General features: G+C 54.8%; 1 protein-coding gene across 1 annotated transcript; it reads right to left on the reverse strand.

Annotated features, from left to right (window-relative positions):
- Window positions 1-871: 871 nt before the first annotated feature.
- Window positions 872-3,910, reverse strand: LOC119564130 (sulfotransferase 2B1). Its single transcript, XM_037882975.2, has 6 exons — window positions 3,651-3,910; window positions 3,020-3,228; window positions 2,610-2,736; window positions 2,183-2,277; window positions 1,501-1,681; window positions 872-1,307 (listed from the first exon to the last, which is right to left on the reverse strand). Exons 1-6 carry the CDS (start codon window positions 3,784-3,786, stop codon window positions 1,198-1,200), a joined length of 858 nt encoding a protein of 285 aa, XP_037738903.1. The 5' UTR covers window positions 3,787-3,910; the 3' UTR covers window positions 872-1,197.
- Window positions 3,911-12,633: the final 8,723 nt, after the last annotated feature.

The raw sequence follows: 12,633 nt of genomic DNA on the forward strand, positions 1-12,633 counted from the left end.
CCACCAGTGCGGCCCGTTCCCGAGCCAGCCCCTCCGCGCTCTCCCCACACCTGGAGCCATCCGCAAGGCCGCTGTGGTCACCCTCCAATCTTGCCATGGCCGGAAGACCAGCAAAACACTTGACCACAGTTCGGCCACTAGTGGGCTGCCTGTCACGCTGACCAGTGCTGGATGCTCCCCAAGTCGCCAGCCAGTTTGTCCGTCTGTCTCCACCTGGTGCTTCCTGTCTTAGCTTGTCAGCTCTTTGGCGTGGGACTGCCTGTTTGCCCTGTGTTTGTACAGTGCCAAGCGCAAGGGGGTCCTGGGCCGTGACTGGGGTCCTAGGCACTCCTGGAATACACCTAATAAATAATGTACCGTGCCTAGCGCAAGGGGGTCCTGGGCTGTGATGGGGTCCTAGGCACTCCTGGAATACACCTAATAAATAATGTACAGTGCCTAGCGCAAGGGGGTCCTGGGCCGTGATGGGGTCCTAGCACTCCTGTAATGAGGCACACCTAATAAACAGCTTCCCAATCGGTGTTGGGGGCAAACACCCCCACTAGTCCGAGGATGGAGCTGGACAGTTTGGGACCGGGCTGATCTGCTGGGTTCCTGCGCTAGCCAGGAGGGAATTCCATGGCCCAGCAGAGCCCTGTGATCCTGCCAACACCTTACGCCCATGGTGTTGGGATGGCCCATGGACTCACCCTCCGCATCATGGACTCCAAGGTGTGGGGAGCCCCCCACCACATCCCCATGGGCCCCCGCACACGAGGGCTCAGGCTACCTCCAGTGGATCACCCTTTTGGCCCTGTCTTGCCATTGCCTTCCCTTGGGCGGAGCTGGGTGGGGCTGATGCCTCCTTGCCTGGGGCGACAGCATCCTGGGCCCTGGGGGTGTTGCCGGGCGCTACCTGGGAACTGGGTCACCAGCAATCACACCCCTTGGAATGGGGGCGGGGGGCATGGGGGCAGGGGAGAGAGAGAGAGAGTGTGTGTGTGTGTGTGTAAGTTCCTGCTGCCATGTCACCTGGTTTTATTTCTTAGAATCCAGAGCTGACCTCTGCTGGACACACGCCCCAGCCGGCTCTGCCTATTGCAGATGCGCTAGTGACGCTGCCCCAGGGGGCATCTCCCAGGGCACACTAAGCACAGCAGCACGTGGGTGGCGCAGGGCTGGTGTATTGCGGGCACAGACGTGGCGGGCGCAGGGCCGTCAGTCCCAGGGGAAGGTCATGCCCAGACCCTGCATCCGCTCCCGGTAAACAGTGTCGAATCGTTGGCTCTGCGCCTCCGAGAAATAGTTCCTCCAATCACCACAGATCCCTGCAAACCACAGGGGACATGGTGTAGGGTATCCCTCACTCCCAACCCACAGCCCCTGCTCCCCAGTCCTGCCCCTGCAAGCTCTGCCCATGCCCCTCACTCCGGACCTGCAGCCCTGGGTCTCCCAGCCCTGCCTCATTCAGCTCTGCCAGTGCCCCTTAATCCTGGCCCGCAGCCCCCACCCTGGACTCACCTTTCCGCAAGAGCTCCCCCTTCTGGTGGTCCACGTATTGGTCCTCCGCCTGGGAGAAGTTGGACATTTTGTTCCCCTTCATGCTCTGAAAGGAGGCGTTCTCCACCACAGCGGCCACTTGCTCCTCACTCAGCTCCTTCCCCAGGAAGTGGCAGATTCTCCGCACGCTGCCCAGTGGATCCTGGGGGAGACACTCACTTCCATGAAGGGTGGGATCTGGGGTGACTTTATTATGGTCCATGGGTGCCTCAGTTTCCCCACCTGCAAGGTACTGCTCCCCATTGGGTCCAGACAAACAGACGCCTCTGAGGGCAGAGGGCCTTGGCCACAAGCCACGTCGGCTGCCTGGAGCGTGGTTAAGTGTGGGTTTGGCTCACAGGGAGATAGGCTACATGTTGGCATGGCCCCAGGGGCGGGATTATATGTGGGCATAGCCACAGGGAGGGGCTACTTGTGGGCATGGCCTCAGGGACAGGGTTAAGTGCAGGCATGTCGACATGTGGGCCTGGCCCCAGGGGGCAGGATTATATGTGGGCATAGCCACAGGGTGGTGTTATGTGCAGGGGTGTCCACAGGGGTCGGGGTTATGAGAGGATGAGGCCTTAGGTCGGGGCTATGTGTGGGTGTCCTCAGGGGGGCGGAGTTATGTGTGGGCGTGGCCCAAAGGGCGGGGTTTCCCTACCTGCTGCAGCTCCTCGTAGGTGATGGGGAAGAAGTTCTCATTCCCCTTCAGCCCCATCCAGCCGGTGACGTGGTCGAACCAGGAGCCATAGGCCACTGTGCAGGGGACAGCGGCATGGTGACCCCAGAGCCGGCTCCACCCGGCCCCTCCACCCTGGTCTGCCGGGGACAGCAGGGGCCTGGGAGCTGGGACACCCGGGTTCCATCCTGCCACTGGGAGGAGAGTGGGGGCTGGAGGTCAGCGGTGTTTGCAGACCCCTGGTTGTGCTGCGGCTGTTTGGGGAGGAGGGCTCTCAGCTGTGCCGGGCCCTGGGCAAAGGGCTGCTCAGAGCTGGCTGGGGATGCACAAACACGAAGCACTTGTGACTTGCTTGGAACCCAGGTGTCCGGCTCCAGAGTGGCCCCTGCGAGCCTGGGGTGCTGCTCACCATTCCCGCTCAGGAAGTCCTCGAAGAAGGAATCCAGTGAGCTAGGGTCCTTGAAAAGGCGCAGCAGCTTGGAGAAGTGGTAGAGCGAGACCAGGACGTCCTTGGGGCAGCGCAAGGTGTAGATGATCTGGGGGAGAGGTGGGAGGGGGTCACTGCTGGGGCGTCATGCTACCAATTGGGGGAGGGGGTTGCCAAGTGAACACAGTGATTAGCCACCCACCCTGGGCCGTCAGTTCCCCACCCTCTCCGGAGGGAGAAGGAATCATCCCATCTCGCTGGCTGCACTTTCCCACGCCCGCATTGGTGTAACTCACACCCAGCAGCAGCCCTGGATTAACCCCCCTCCCGACGCACAGCCCTGCCGGTGGCCCTCAAATCTGACCAGCAGCCCCTGGTCTCCCGCCTCTCACCTTGGCCTTGGAGCGCTGCAGGGACTTGGGGAAGAGCTGCGCGGGGAGGTGGGAGCAGAGCAGCCGGGGTGGGGGGTATTTCACGATAACCTCCATCCCCAGGTGACTCTCCAGCCAGGGCCCCCGCTCCCAGTTCAGCACGCTGCGCACCCAGCTGGGGTCCCCGTCACAACGGATCAGACTCAGGATCTCCAGCATCCAGTTAGTGCCTGGGGATGAAAGTGTTAATGGGCCTGAAACAACCCCCTCAACCTGCTGAGTCCCCCTCTGCTCCCAGAGCCGGGGAGAGAACCCAGGAGTCCTGGCCCCCAACCCCCAGCTGAGGTGCACTGACAGTGCTAAATCCAAAGCTCTGGTTTTGCTGTCTCAGGGGTCTCCTGGCCCTGCCGGCGGCTCTGGAGAAAGCCTGAGATCAGAGTGCGTCTGCAGAGAGCCAGCCTAGCGCCAGGTGGGCACGTTGGACCCCCCAGGGAGCAGCCAGCTTTGTCTAACTCTGGGCTGGGGGTCTGAATGCCTGGGGTCTGGCATCGAGGAAATCAGGTCATGTGACATTGCAGCCTTCCAGCTACCGGGTTTGGTGTCCATGTGTGTGTCAGGAAACCCCCCATCCCAAACCCTCGCTTTGCCCTACCTGACTTGGGGTAGGTGACGTTGAAGACGTCGTCGTCCCACACCTGGAATTCATTCTCCACGTAGCTCAGCGCCTCGGGGGAATAATCCAGGCATGGGAACAGCAACCCCTTGTGGGTGAAGTATTCACGTGCCATGGCAAGGCTGGGATAGAGACAGACCTCCCAGAATCAGTGCTGGACCCTAGGCACGATAAGGGGAGCTATGCTGCAAGGAGCGGTGTGGGAGCTGCTCTCCTGAAAGTCAGGGGTCTCCAGCGCCTCAGCCTGGCAATCGGATGCTCAGCTCTGCAGGGAGCAGGGTGAGGCTTGTCCTTGGCTGTCCCACCCCAGAGCCAGCTGCACCTCGGCACCTGTTGAGCTGATTCCTTGGCGTGTTCCCGGAACAACTCTGGGGCCCGTGCTGGTGTCTGCAGCCGGGAGAACAGCCCGCGCCTGGGGTAGGAGCCCTCTGTGGGATTGTGTAACAGGTCCAGGCTCTCTGCTCTCCCCCTGCCCCACCCCAGCTACCCTTGGACCCAGGCAGAGCCATTCAGTCTTTGGAGGCCCTGGCAGGCACAGTGACCTTTGGACCTGGGAGGAGCTGGTGCCTTTAACCTCCCAGGGCCCTGTGTCATCCCAGGCAGCTCACGACTCTGGGTGGCCTGTGTCTGGCAGGTCCCTGCACCCCTTCCCAGCTGTGTCAGGCACCCAGGGTTTTGTGTCGGAGTGGAGGGGCCAGGTGTGTGGCAGATCCTGCCATTCCCACCCCGGGGAGGGGTCACTGATCTCTGTGCTTTCATGGCAGTGGGGGATGGTTACCAGGCTTTGGAGTCTGGGGGTTTAAGCCACTCAGCTTGGGTCACCACCCCCTGCCAACAGAGAGGTGGGAACTCAGACCCCAACCTGTCTCCTGGGGTGGCCAACAGGGGGCGCCAGTCAGTTCATAGAATCATAGAATCTCAGGGTTGGAAGGGACCTCAGGAGGTATCTAGTCCAACCCCCTGCTCAAAGCAGGACCAGTCCCCAATTTTTGCCCCAGATCCCTAAATGGCCCCCTCAAGGATTGAACTCACAACCCTGGGTTTAGCAGGCCAATGCTCAAATTGCTGAGCTATCCCTCCCTCCCCGCCCCCCAAATTCCTCTTGTGGGGTCAGGTTTGCAGCTGTCTTCTCCCTAAGGATACAGCTAATCCCTGTAGTGCCCCTGCCTCCAAGCCAGCCCGGAGGGGTAAGGCCCCATGTCCCATGCCCCATCCCCCTTGAGCCAGCCAGTCCACACCCTGGGGCCAGACCGGAGCTGGGCCCCCCGCAGAGGAGAAAGGTCCCTGGTCCCATCCGACTGCCCCAGAGCGAGTCTCTCTTTTTCAGACACAGCGGCTAAAGGGCTCAGCTGGCTTTGCTCCAAGCTGGTCGCTGCTGACATCTCTCTGAGGTGAAGGGAACTGTCTGTGGTGTCTAGACAGGGAGAGACCGGGAATGTGGGTGTGTGGGCACCATCCCTGGCCACAGGCAGAGAGTGTGTGTAGGTCTGTGTGTGGGATTGTGTGTACGTGTCTCCAGAGGAGTCACTGGGGCCACTCACCCTCTTGCTCCCCCTGCGTCTCTTACTCCACCCTCCCTGCTCCCACAGCCACTCCACTGGCCATGGCTGGGCCCACCCATCCCCCCATCCCCAGGGCTGAGAACCCCCCATCTGAAGGCTGTGCTGAGAACTCAAAGAGTTAAAGCGGGGCCAGACCCACCCCAGCTCCCGCTCGGCTGAGTGGAATCAGACCCTCTGGGTTCCCTGTGCTGGGAAAACGGCTCCTATGCTGATGCCTCGTCCTCCTCATCCCCCTGGTCCGGTGGTCTATAGCAGACTCCCACCACGACATCACCCTTGTTGCTCACACTTCTAAACTTAATCCAGAGACTCTCAGGTTTTTCTGCAGTTTCATACTGGAGCTCTGAGGAGTCATACTGCTCCCTTACATACAATGCAACTCCCCCACCTTTGCTGCCCTGCCTGTCCTTCCTGAACAGTTTCTATCCATCCATGACAGTACTCCAGTCATGTGAGTTATCCCACCCAGTCTCTGTTATTCCAATCACATCATAATTCCTTGACTGTGCCAGGACTTCCAGTTATCAGACCAATTCTAGTAATAAATCCTTGATCGATAAAGCAGCCTAGTTGCATGGTGAGCTCCCTGGAAGAAAACACCACCCATAGCCAAGAGTGATCAGCTTCTATTGTCCAACCTAAAGAAAACCCTTGAGTCATCAGTTTACCCATAAACAAATCTAGTGTTCTCCCTTGAACCATTGTATTTTCTCTACAAAAACCCCTACCTATGCCCAAGTAAGAGTTCTGATGCATGGACTCAACTCTGCATCAGCTCCACTGGGACTCCATCTCCTGACTGATCGTACTGGGGGCTCTGCCTGTCTCCTGTCCTCCAGACCCTAAGCTACCACCATCACCTGGGAACCCCGACCAGTTCATGCTTCAGGGAGCAGTGAGATCCCTCTCTCTCTCTCTCTGTTTTCCTTTCTACCTCAGGTATTAACCTTTACTAATATATGTTATGTTGCTTTAGGCTCTCCTTGGGTTATCACTATTATTCAATAAACAATTTCTATGGTTAAGCTGGTTGCTTCTCTCTCTCTCTGAACTTTACTCTTCTGTGTTTTTAGACTTCCCCATTTACTCTGCAGCAACGCTCCTCTTCCCGAAGCTAAAGGTCCCCTACAGCGCCCAAAGTCCTGTGGGGTTTGCTCATCAAGTGGGTTACGACCAGTACAGTTGTGACGTGAAATGTTAACCCTGTGGCACATAACGGGGGGAAGGGGGCGGGGGGGGGCCGCTGAAAGTGCTTCTCGGCCCAGCTTATTGAGACCAGGGGCACATGAGGGTGACAGCTCGAAGAGGCTGCTTCACCCAGCCCATTGACTACGGGGACATATGAGGGGATCAGCTGGAGAGTGCTGATTGGCCCGGTCCACTCAGGTGTGTGTGCGCGTGAGCGCACGCTCATATCTAGTCCTAGGGCTGGAGGAACCCAGTCCTAGGGAACTGAGGTCCTGCAGGGTAGCTCCATTGGGAGGGGACTTGCAGAAGGAAAGAGTAGAGCTCCATATGAACACACAAGTGACACAAGCAGTACATTAATAGAATTACAGAACCCCCCACCGCCACCCCCGGAAGAGTAATCCTAATAAATGAGTGTACCCCAAAGTAACAGGCATATCTGGTAACAGTGGCTCTGTCTAGTGCCTGCTCCCACCCACCCACTCAAAGTGGCAGAGGAGGTTCCCTCTCCTTGGCTGGGGAGGTTGCCTAGTGGTTAATGCACAGGCCTCGGGCTCAGGTGTTCTGGGTTTGAGTCTCTGCTCTGCCACAGACTCCCTGCTTAGTCTTGGGAAAGTCACTTCACCTCTGTGTGCCCTAGATCCCACCTGCCAAATGGGGCTAATGCTGACCCTGCCTCCTAGGCTAAATCCATTCATGGCTGTGTGATGATGGGGGGAAATGGAGATACCAATATGAGTAGATCTGAGCTGAATTTCTCCACAGCCAGAGAGTGAGAGCCAGCTCCGCACAAAGGGGATGGAAGAGAGAGGGGCTCACTCCAGCTCCGCACAGAGTGGGGTCGACACTTCAGCCCTGCAACTTCTGCCACTAGGGTGGCTGGGGCTCCCAAGCCAGGGACTACAGCCCCACATGTTCTGCCAGGGTCCGGGGCTTCTCCTCCCCCCGCCCCCCTCCGTGGCATCTGCCAGGGATTCTCCCTAGCACGGCTCCTGACGGGCTCCGGGGTTCTCCTCCCTCCCGCCCCTCAGTGCCTCTCCTGCCGGGGTCCAAGGCTTTTCTTCCCCCTAATCCACCACTGCACCCACCCCCAGTCCTAGCCTAGCTGGGCTCCCTTGGGTCACCTGATGCCTGCTGTGGTCAGAGTCGAGTCTGGCTGGGAAGGAGCAACCATACACAGGGAGGACTTGGCCATCAGCCCAAGAGGTGTGGGGAGGCCCTAGGTGAGCAGGGACTGGCTGTGCTGCTGCTGATAGCCCCACACTCCCTCCCGCGCCTACCCCGGAAGGCTTCTTTTTTTTTTTTTTTTTGGTGAGACTCACTCAGTCCCTGCTGGAGCAGGGAGGTGGGAAACAGCTGATCCGAGCCTGCCTGCCAAACAGCTGATCGCAGCTGCGCGCAGGCTACCCATAGGAAACAACTCGTCTGCCGCACCCACAAAACAGTTGATCCCTGGCTGCCAACAGCTGGTCACCCCAGTGGGCGCTGAGCACCCCCTATTTTTCCCATGGGTCCTCCAGCCCCGGAGCACCTGCGGAGTTGGCGCCTATGACCGTGGCTAAACAACAAAGACAAAGAAGCTGGGAGAGGGAAAAAGGCATCCTTTAAAAAGTGGAAATTAAATCCTAGTGAGGAAAATAGAAAGGAGCATAAACACTGGCAAAAGAAGTGTAAAAATACAATTAGGAAGGCCAAAAAAGAATTTGAGGAACAGTTAGCCAAAGACTCAAAAAGTAATAGCAAAGTTTTTTTAAGTCCATCAGAAGCAGGAAGCTGCTAAACCACCAGTGGGGCCACTGGACGATCGAGGTGCTAAAGGAGCCCTCAGGGATGATAAGGCCATTGCGGAGAAACTAAATGAGTTCTTTGCATTGGTCTTATGAATTCTTTGCATCGGTCTTCACGGCTGAGGATGTGAGGGAGATTCCCAAACCCGAGCCATTCTTTTTAGGTGACAGATGTGAGGAACTGTCCCAGATTGAGGTATCATTAGAGGAGGTTTTGGAACAAATTGATACACTAAACTGCAGTAAGACACGAGGGCCAGATGGGATTCACCCAAGAGTTCTGAAGGAACTCAAAGGTGAAATGGCAGAACTACCAACTGTAGGCTGTAGCCTGTCATTTAAATCAGCTTCTGTACCAGATGACTGGAGGGTAGCTAATGTGATACTGTGGTGGGCCTGGCACCGCACAGCCCCTTTGGGGCGGGGGGAGAAATGGGGTGTCAGAACCTCTCTACTCCCAAGTTCACGTGCTCACCTCTCTGTGAGCGGCCCGATGCGGCCTAATAGCCTCCCTCCACGCAATCACCCCTTGGTCGGGGTAGTGTGCCCTAACGGCCAGAGTTCATATAAATCACTCCCAGCACCAGAGCAGTGCGGCCCAATGGCCAGAGTCCACACAATCCCCCTCGCAAGCAGGGTAGTGCAGCCTAGCGGCCAGACTCTGGGTAACTGACCCCCAAACGTGCAGGCAGTGTGGCCCAATGGCCAGGGTCTATAGGATTCCCGTGCCAGGGGTAGGTGGACCCAGGCCCGCCCTCTCCACCTTGTTCCGACCCAGAGTCCTGGAACTGGCAAGTTTCCCCTTGCCACCGGCTCGGCAAGGATCCGCCCAAAATACATTGAGCCTCTGTGGGGCTTTAACGCCGTTTGCCTCTAAAGTTCCCCAGGGACACTTCCTACCATAAACTCCGGGTCCTCCGTTTCAGGGGGTCCTCTGGTCTGTTCCCCTTCTGTGAGTTCCCCAGGGACACTTCCTACCACAAACTCCGGGTCCTCCGTTTCAGGGGGTCCTCCGGTCTGTTCCCCTTCTGTGACGTACTCTGTCTGGGAGTCAGGGCTCGTCCCGGCTTGGCTGGCAAAACTGAGCAGCTCTGCAGGCTTTTATACCTGTTCTCAAGTTGGAGCATGCCCAGCGGAGCCCCAGGGGCATGGCTTCCTCTGCTAGGAAGGAAGGGTTAACTCCTGTGGTACCAGTGCGGGGCCGCTCCGCCCCATCACAGACACCAATTTTTTAAAAGGGCTCCAGAGGTGATCCCGGTAATTACAGGCCTGTACGCCTGACTTCAGTACCGGGCAAACTGGTTGAAACTATAATAAAGAACAATGTTGTCAGACATATAGAAGAACGTAATTTCTTGAGGAAGAGTCAACATGGTTTTAGTAAAGGGAAATCATGCCTCACCAATATACTAGAATTCTTTGAGGGGGTCAACAAACATGTGGACCAAAGGGATCCAGTGGATATAGTGTACTTTTTCCGATTTTCAGAAAGCCTTTGACAAGGTCCCTCACCAAATGCTCTTATGTAAAGTAAGCTGCCATGGGAAAAGAGAGAAGGTTCTCTCATCGACTGGTAACTGGTTAAAAGATAGGAAACAAAGGGTAGGAATAAATGGTCAGTTTTCAGAATGGAGAGAGGTAAATAGTGGTGTCCCCAGGAGTCTGTTCTGGGACCAGTCCTATTCAACATATTCATAAATGATCTGGAAAAAGGGGTAAACAGTGAGGTGGCAAAATTTCCAGATGATACAAAATTACTAAAGATAGTTAAGACCCAGACAGAATGCGAAGAGCTACAAAAGGATCTCTCAAAACTGGGTGACTGGGCAACAAAATGGCAGATGAAATTTAATGTTGATAAATGCAAAGTAATGCACATTGGAAAGCACAGTCCCAACTATACATATAAAACGATGGGGTCTACATTAGCGGTTACCAATCAAGAAAGAGATCTTGGAGTCATGGTGGATAGTTCTCTGACAACATCCACTCAATGTGCAGCGGCAGTCAAAAAAGCGAACAGAATGCTGGGAATCATTAAGAAAGGGATAGATAATAGGACAGACGATATCATGTTGCCTCTATATAAATCAATGGTACACCCACATCTTGAATACTGTGTGCAGATGTGGTCGCCCCATCTCAAAAAAGATATATTGGAATTAGAAAAAGTTCAGAAAAGGGCAACAAAAATGATTAGGAGTATGGAACAGCTTCCGTATGAGGAGAGATTAATAAGACTGGGACTTTTCAACTTGGAAAAGAGATGGCTAAAGGGAGATATGATTGAGGTCTCTATCATGACTGCTCTCGAGAAAGTAGATAAGGCAGTGTTGTTTACTACTTCTCATAACACAAGAACTAGGAGTTCTTGTAAATGAAATTAATAAGCAGCAGGTTTAAAACAAATAAAAGGAAGTATTTCTTCACACAACGCACAGTCAACCTGTGGAACTCCTTGCCAGAGGATGTTGTGAAGACCAAGAGCATAACAGGGTTCAAAAAGGAACTAGATGTTAGAAAAAAAAGAGCAGGTTCACCCAGAGGCGGATTGAGAAGATGGGATCCTTTAGTGCAATACTTGTTGCCCTTGACCCAGCTGTCGAGTGAGCACTGGATTAATTACATCACACTCTTTTTATTTAAGTTAATTGGCAACGCCTACATCTATTACAATACCCCCAAAACCCTTATTAAGTAATCGAAACACCCATACTGTTAGTATGCCCACCCCTCTCCGCTGTTTGCAGCATTACGCACGCCATACAAGCATTTTTACCTTGACAAAATAATCTGTTGCCATAAATCTCCCTCAATCTGCAGTTCTCAGGGGAGGGAGGAAGGGGCCATGACCCAGGGCTCGCCTATGTAGCTGGGAAAGGAAGGCAGGAGGAGATAACACTGCTTTTCCCAAAAGGTATCCTTTAGATCCCCACATTTCTTATGCAGCTGCAACACTTATCAGTTCTTAACAAGGCGAAGGGCGGGGAAAGGGGTAACACTTTACCTGTTAAGCGAAGGCACACTGCGTGCCTGTGCCTACTCCCTGGTACCGTACCAGCACACCAGCGGTTTTCCGCGTCTTTACTTAACCCTTGCATATCCCAACACTAGATAAATTCCTGGAGGACGGGTCCATCAATGGCCATTAGCCAGGATGGGCAGGAATGGCATCCCTAGCCTCTGTTTGCCAGAAGCTGGGAATGAGCGACGGGGGATGGATCCCTTGATGATTCCCTGTTCTGTTCATTCCCTCTGGGGCACCTGGCATTGGCCACTGTCAGAAGACAGGATACTGGGCGGGATGGACCTTTGGTCTGACCCACTAGGACCATTCTTATGTTCTTAAGTCCCCTTATTTCCACCCACCCTGATTCCCCTTCCCCCAACCCTAAGAGAGGACCCACCCCCCCACATCCCAATATCCACCCTGATTTCCTACTCCCCTACCCCATACATGCACCACCCCCACCCAAATTTCACACCCCAATACAGCCTTCTACCCCCATTCCTGACCCCCACCCCAATACAGCCCTCCCCACTCCTAATACAGCACCCCACCCTGATCCATTCTTACCTGCTGCCTTCTTCACAGGGGCAGGCAGTGCTGACCTAGAGAGGGGAGGGAACAAACCTTTCGTAGGCATTGCATTGAATACATTTCGAGCTTTACCAGTTAATTTTGCAATCAGGGCAGAAACTCTCTAATAATCAAGGATTTCATGTAGCACACAGCCTGTCGAAGGCAGTCCGATATTCAGCAATATCCTCCGCCTCAATGTATGCAGGACATAAGTGTTCCCACTTGTGCATTTTTGGAGTGATGGGAGCCGTTGGGGTCGGGGGGTTCTGGTTCTGCTTCTCTAGCAGGCCCAGCTGGTGTTTTCTCTCTCTCTCTTTCTCTTTTATCCCCAGTTCTTTCAGTTCCAATAGTCTCTGGTGTTCCCTCTCTTTTTCTGCAGACTGAAGCCTAAAAAGCCTAAAAGCTCCAACTTTGCAATCGCTTCACTGCTTTCACTCATTTTCCTGCTTTCCTGTTCTTACTGCCCTTTCCCGAAATAAGCAAACAAAAAATAACAAAACTGTGACCTCCTCCTGACTGTTCTTAGCCACTGCTCTTAAGACTCACTTAAAATCACAGATATCAGTGCTTAAAGTGTGAACTTCACTTGGAGTAACAAGCTGTACATACAACCCCTCTATCTATCTATCGATCGATCTCTCTATCCCCATATACACACTCTCTCCCTCTATCCCCAAGTACTCTTATCTATCCTTCCATCCATCCATCCCTACTCTTGGCAGTCGACCAAACTCCTGTGCGGAGCAAGGAACAGAAGCCAGGTGCTGGCACTTCCAAGCAGCATGGACTGGGTGAGTCATTCTGGGATGCTAACGCACCAGAAAAAATTCACGGGACTCCTT

The sequence above is a fragment of the Chelonia mydas genome, chromosome 24 (genome assembly GCF_015237465.2).
Source record: "Chelonia mydas isolate rCheMyd1 chromosome 24, rCheMyd1.pri.v2, whole genome shotgun sequence".
NCBI classification, from domain to species: Eukaryota; Metazoa; Chordata; order Testudines; family Cheloniidae; genus Chelonia; species Chelonia mydas.

What these genes read in the sequence shown, in the direction of transcription:
- LOC119564130 (XM_037882975.2), bottom strand. Translation starts at nt 3,786, where the DNA reads ATGGCACGTGAATACTTCACCCACAAGGGGTTGCTGTTCCCATGCCTG. An exon ending in TGCAGCGCTCCAAGGCCAAG is followed by an intron (nt 2,737 to 3,019) that starts GTGAGAGGCGGG and finishes CCTCTCCCCCAG; the next exon opens with ATCATCTACACCTTGCGCTG. An exon ending in GGACTTCCTGAGCGGGAATG is followed by an intron (nt 2,278 to 2,609) that starts GTGAGCAGCACC and finishes TCCCCTGCACAG; the next exon opens with TGGCCTATGGCTCCTGGTTC.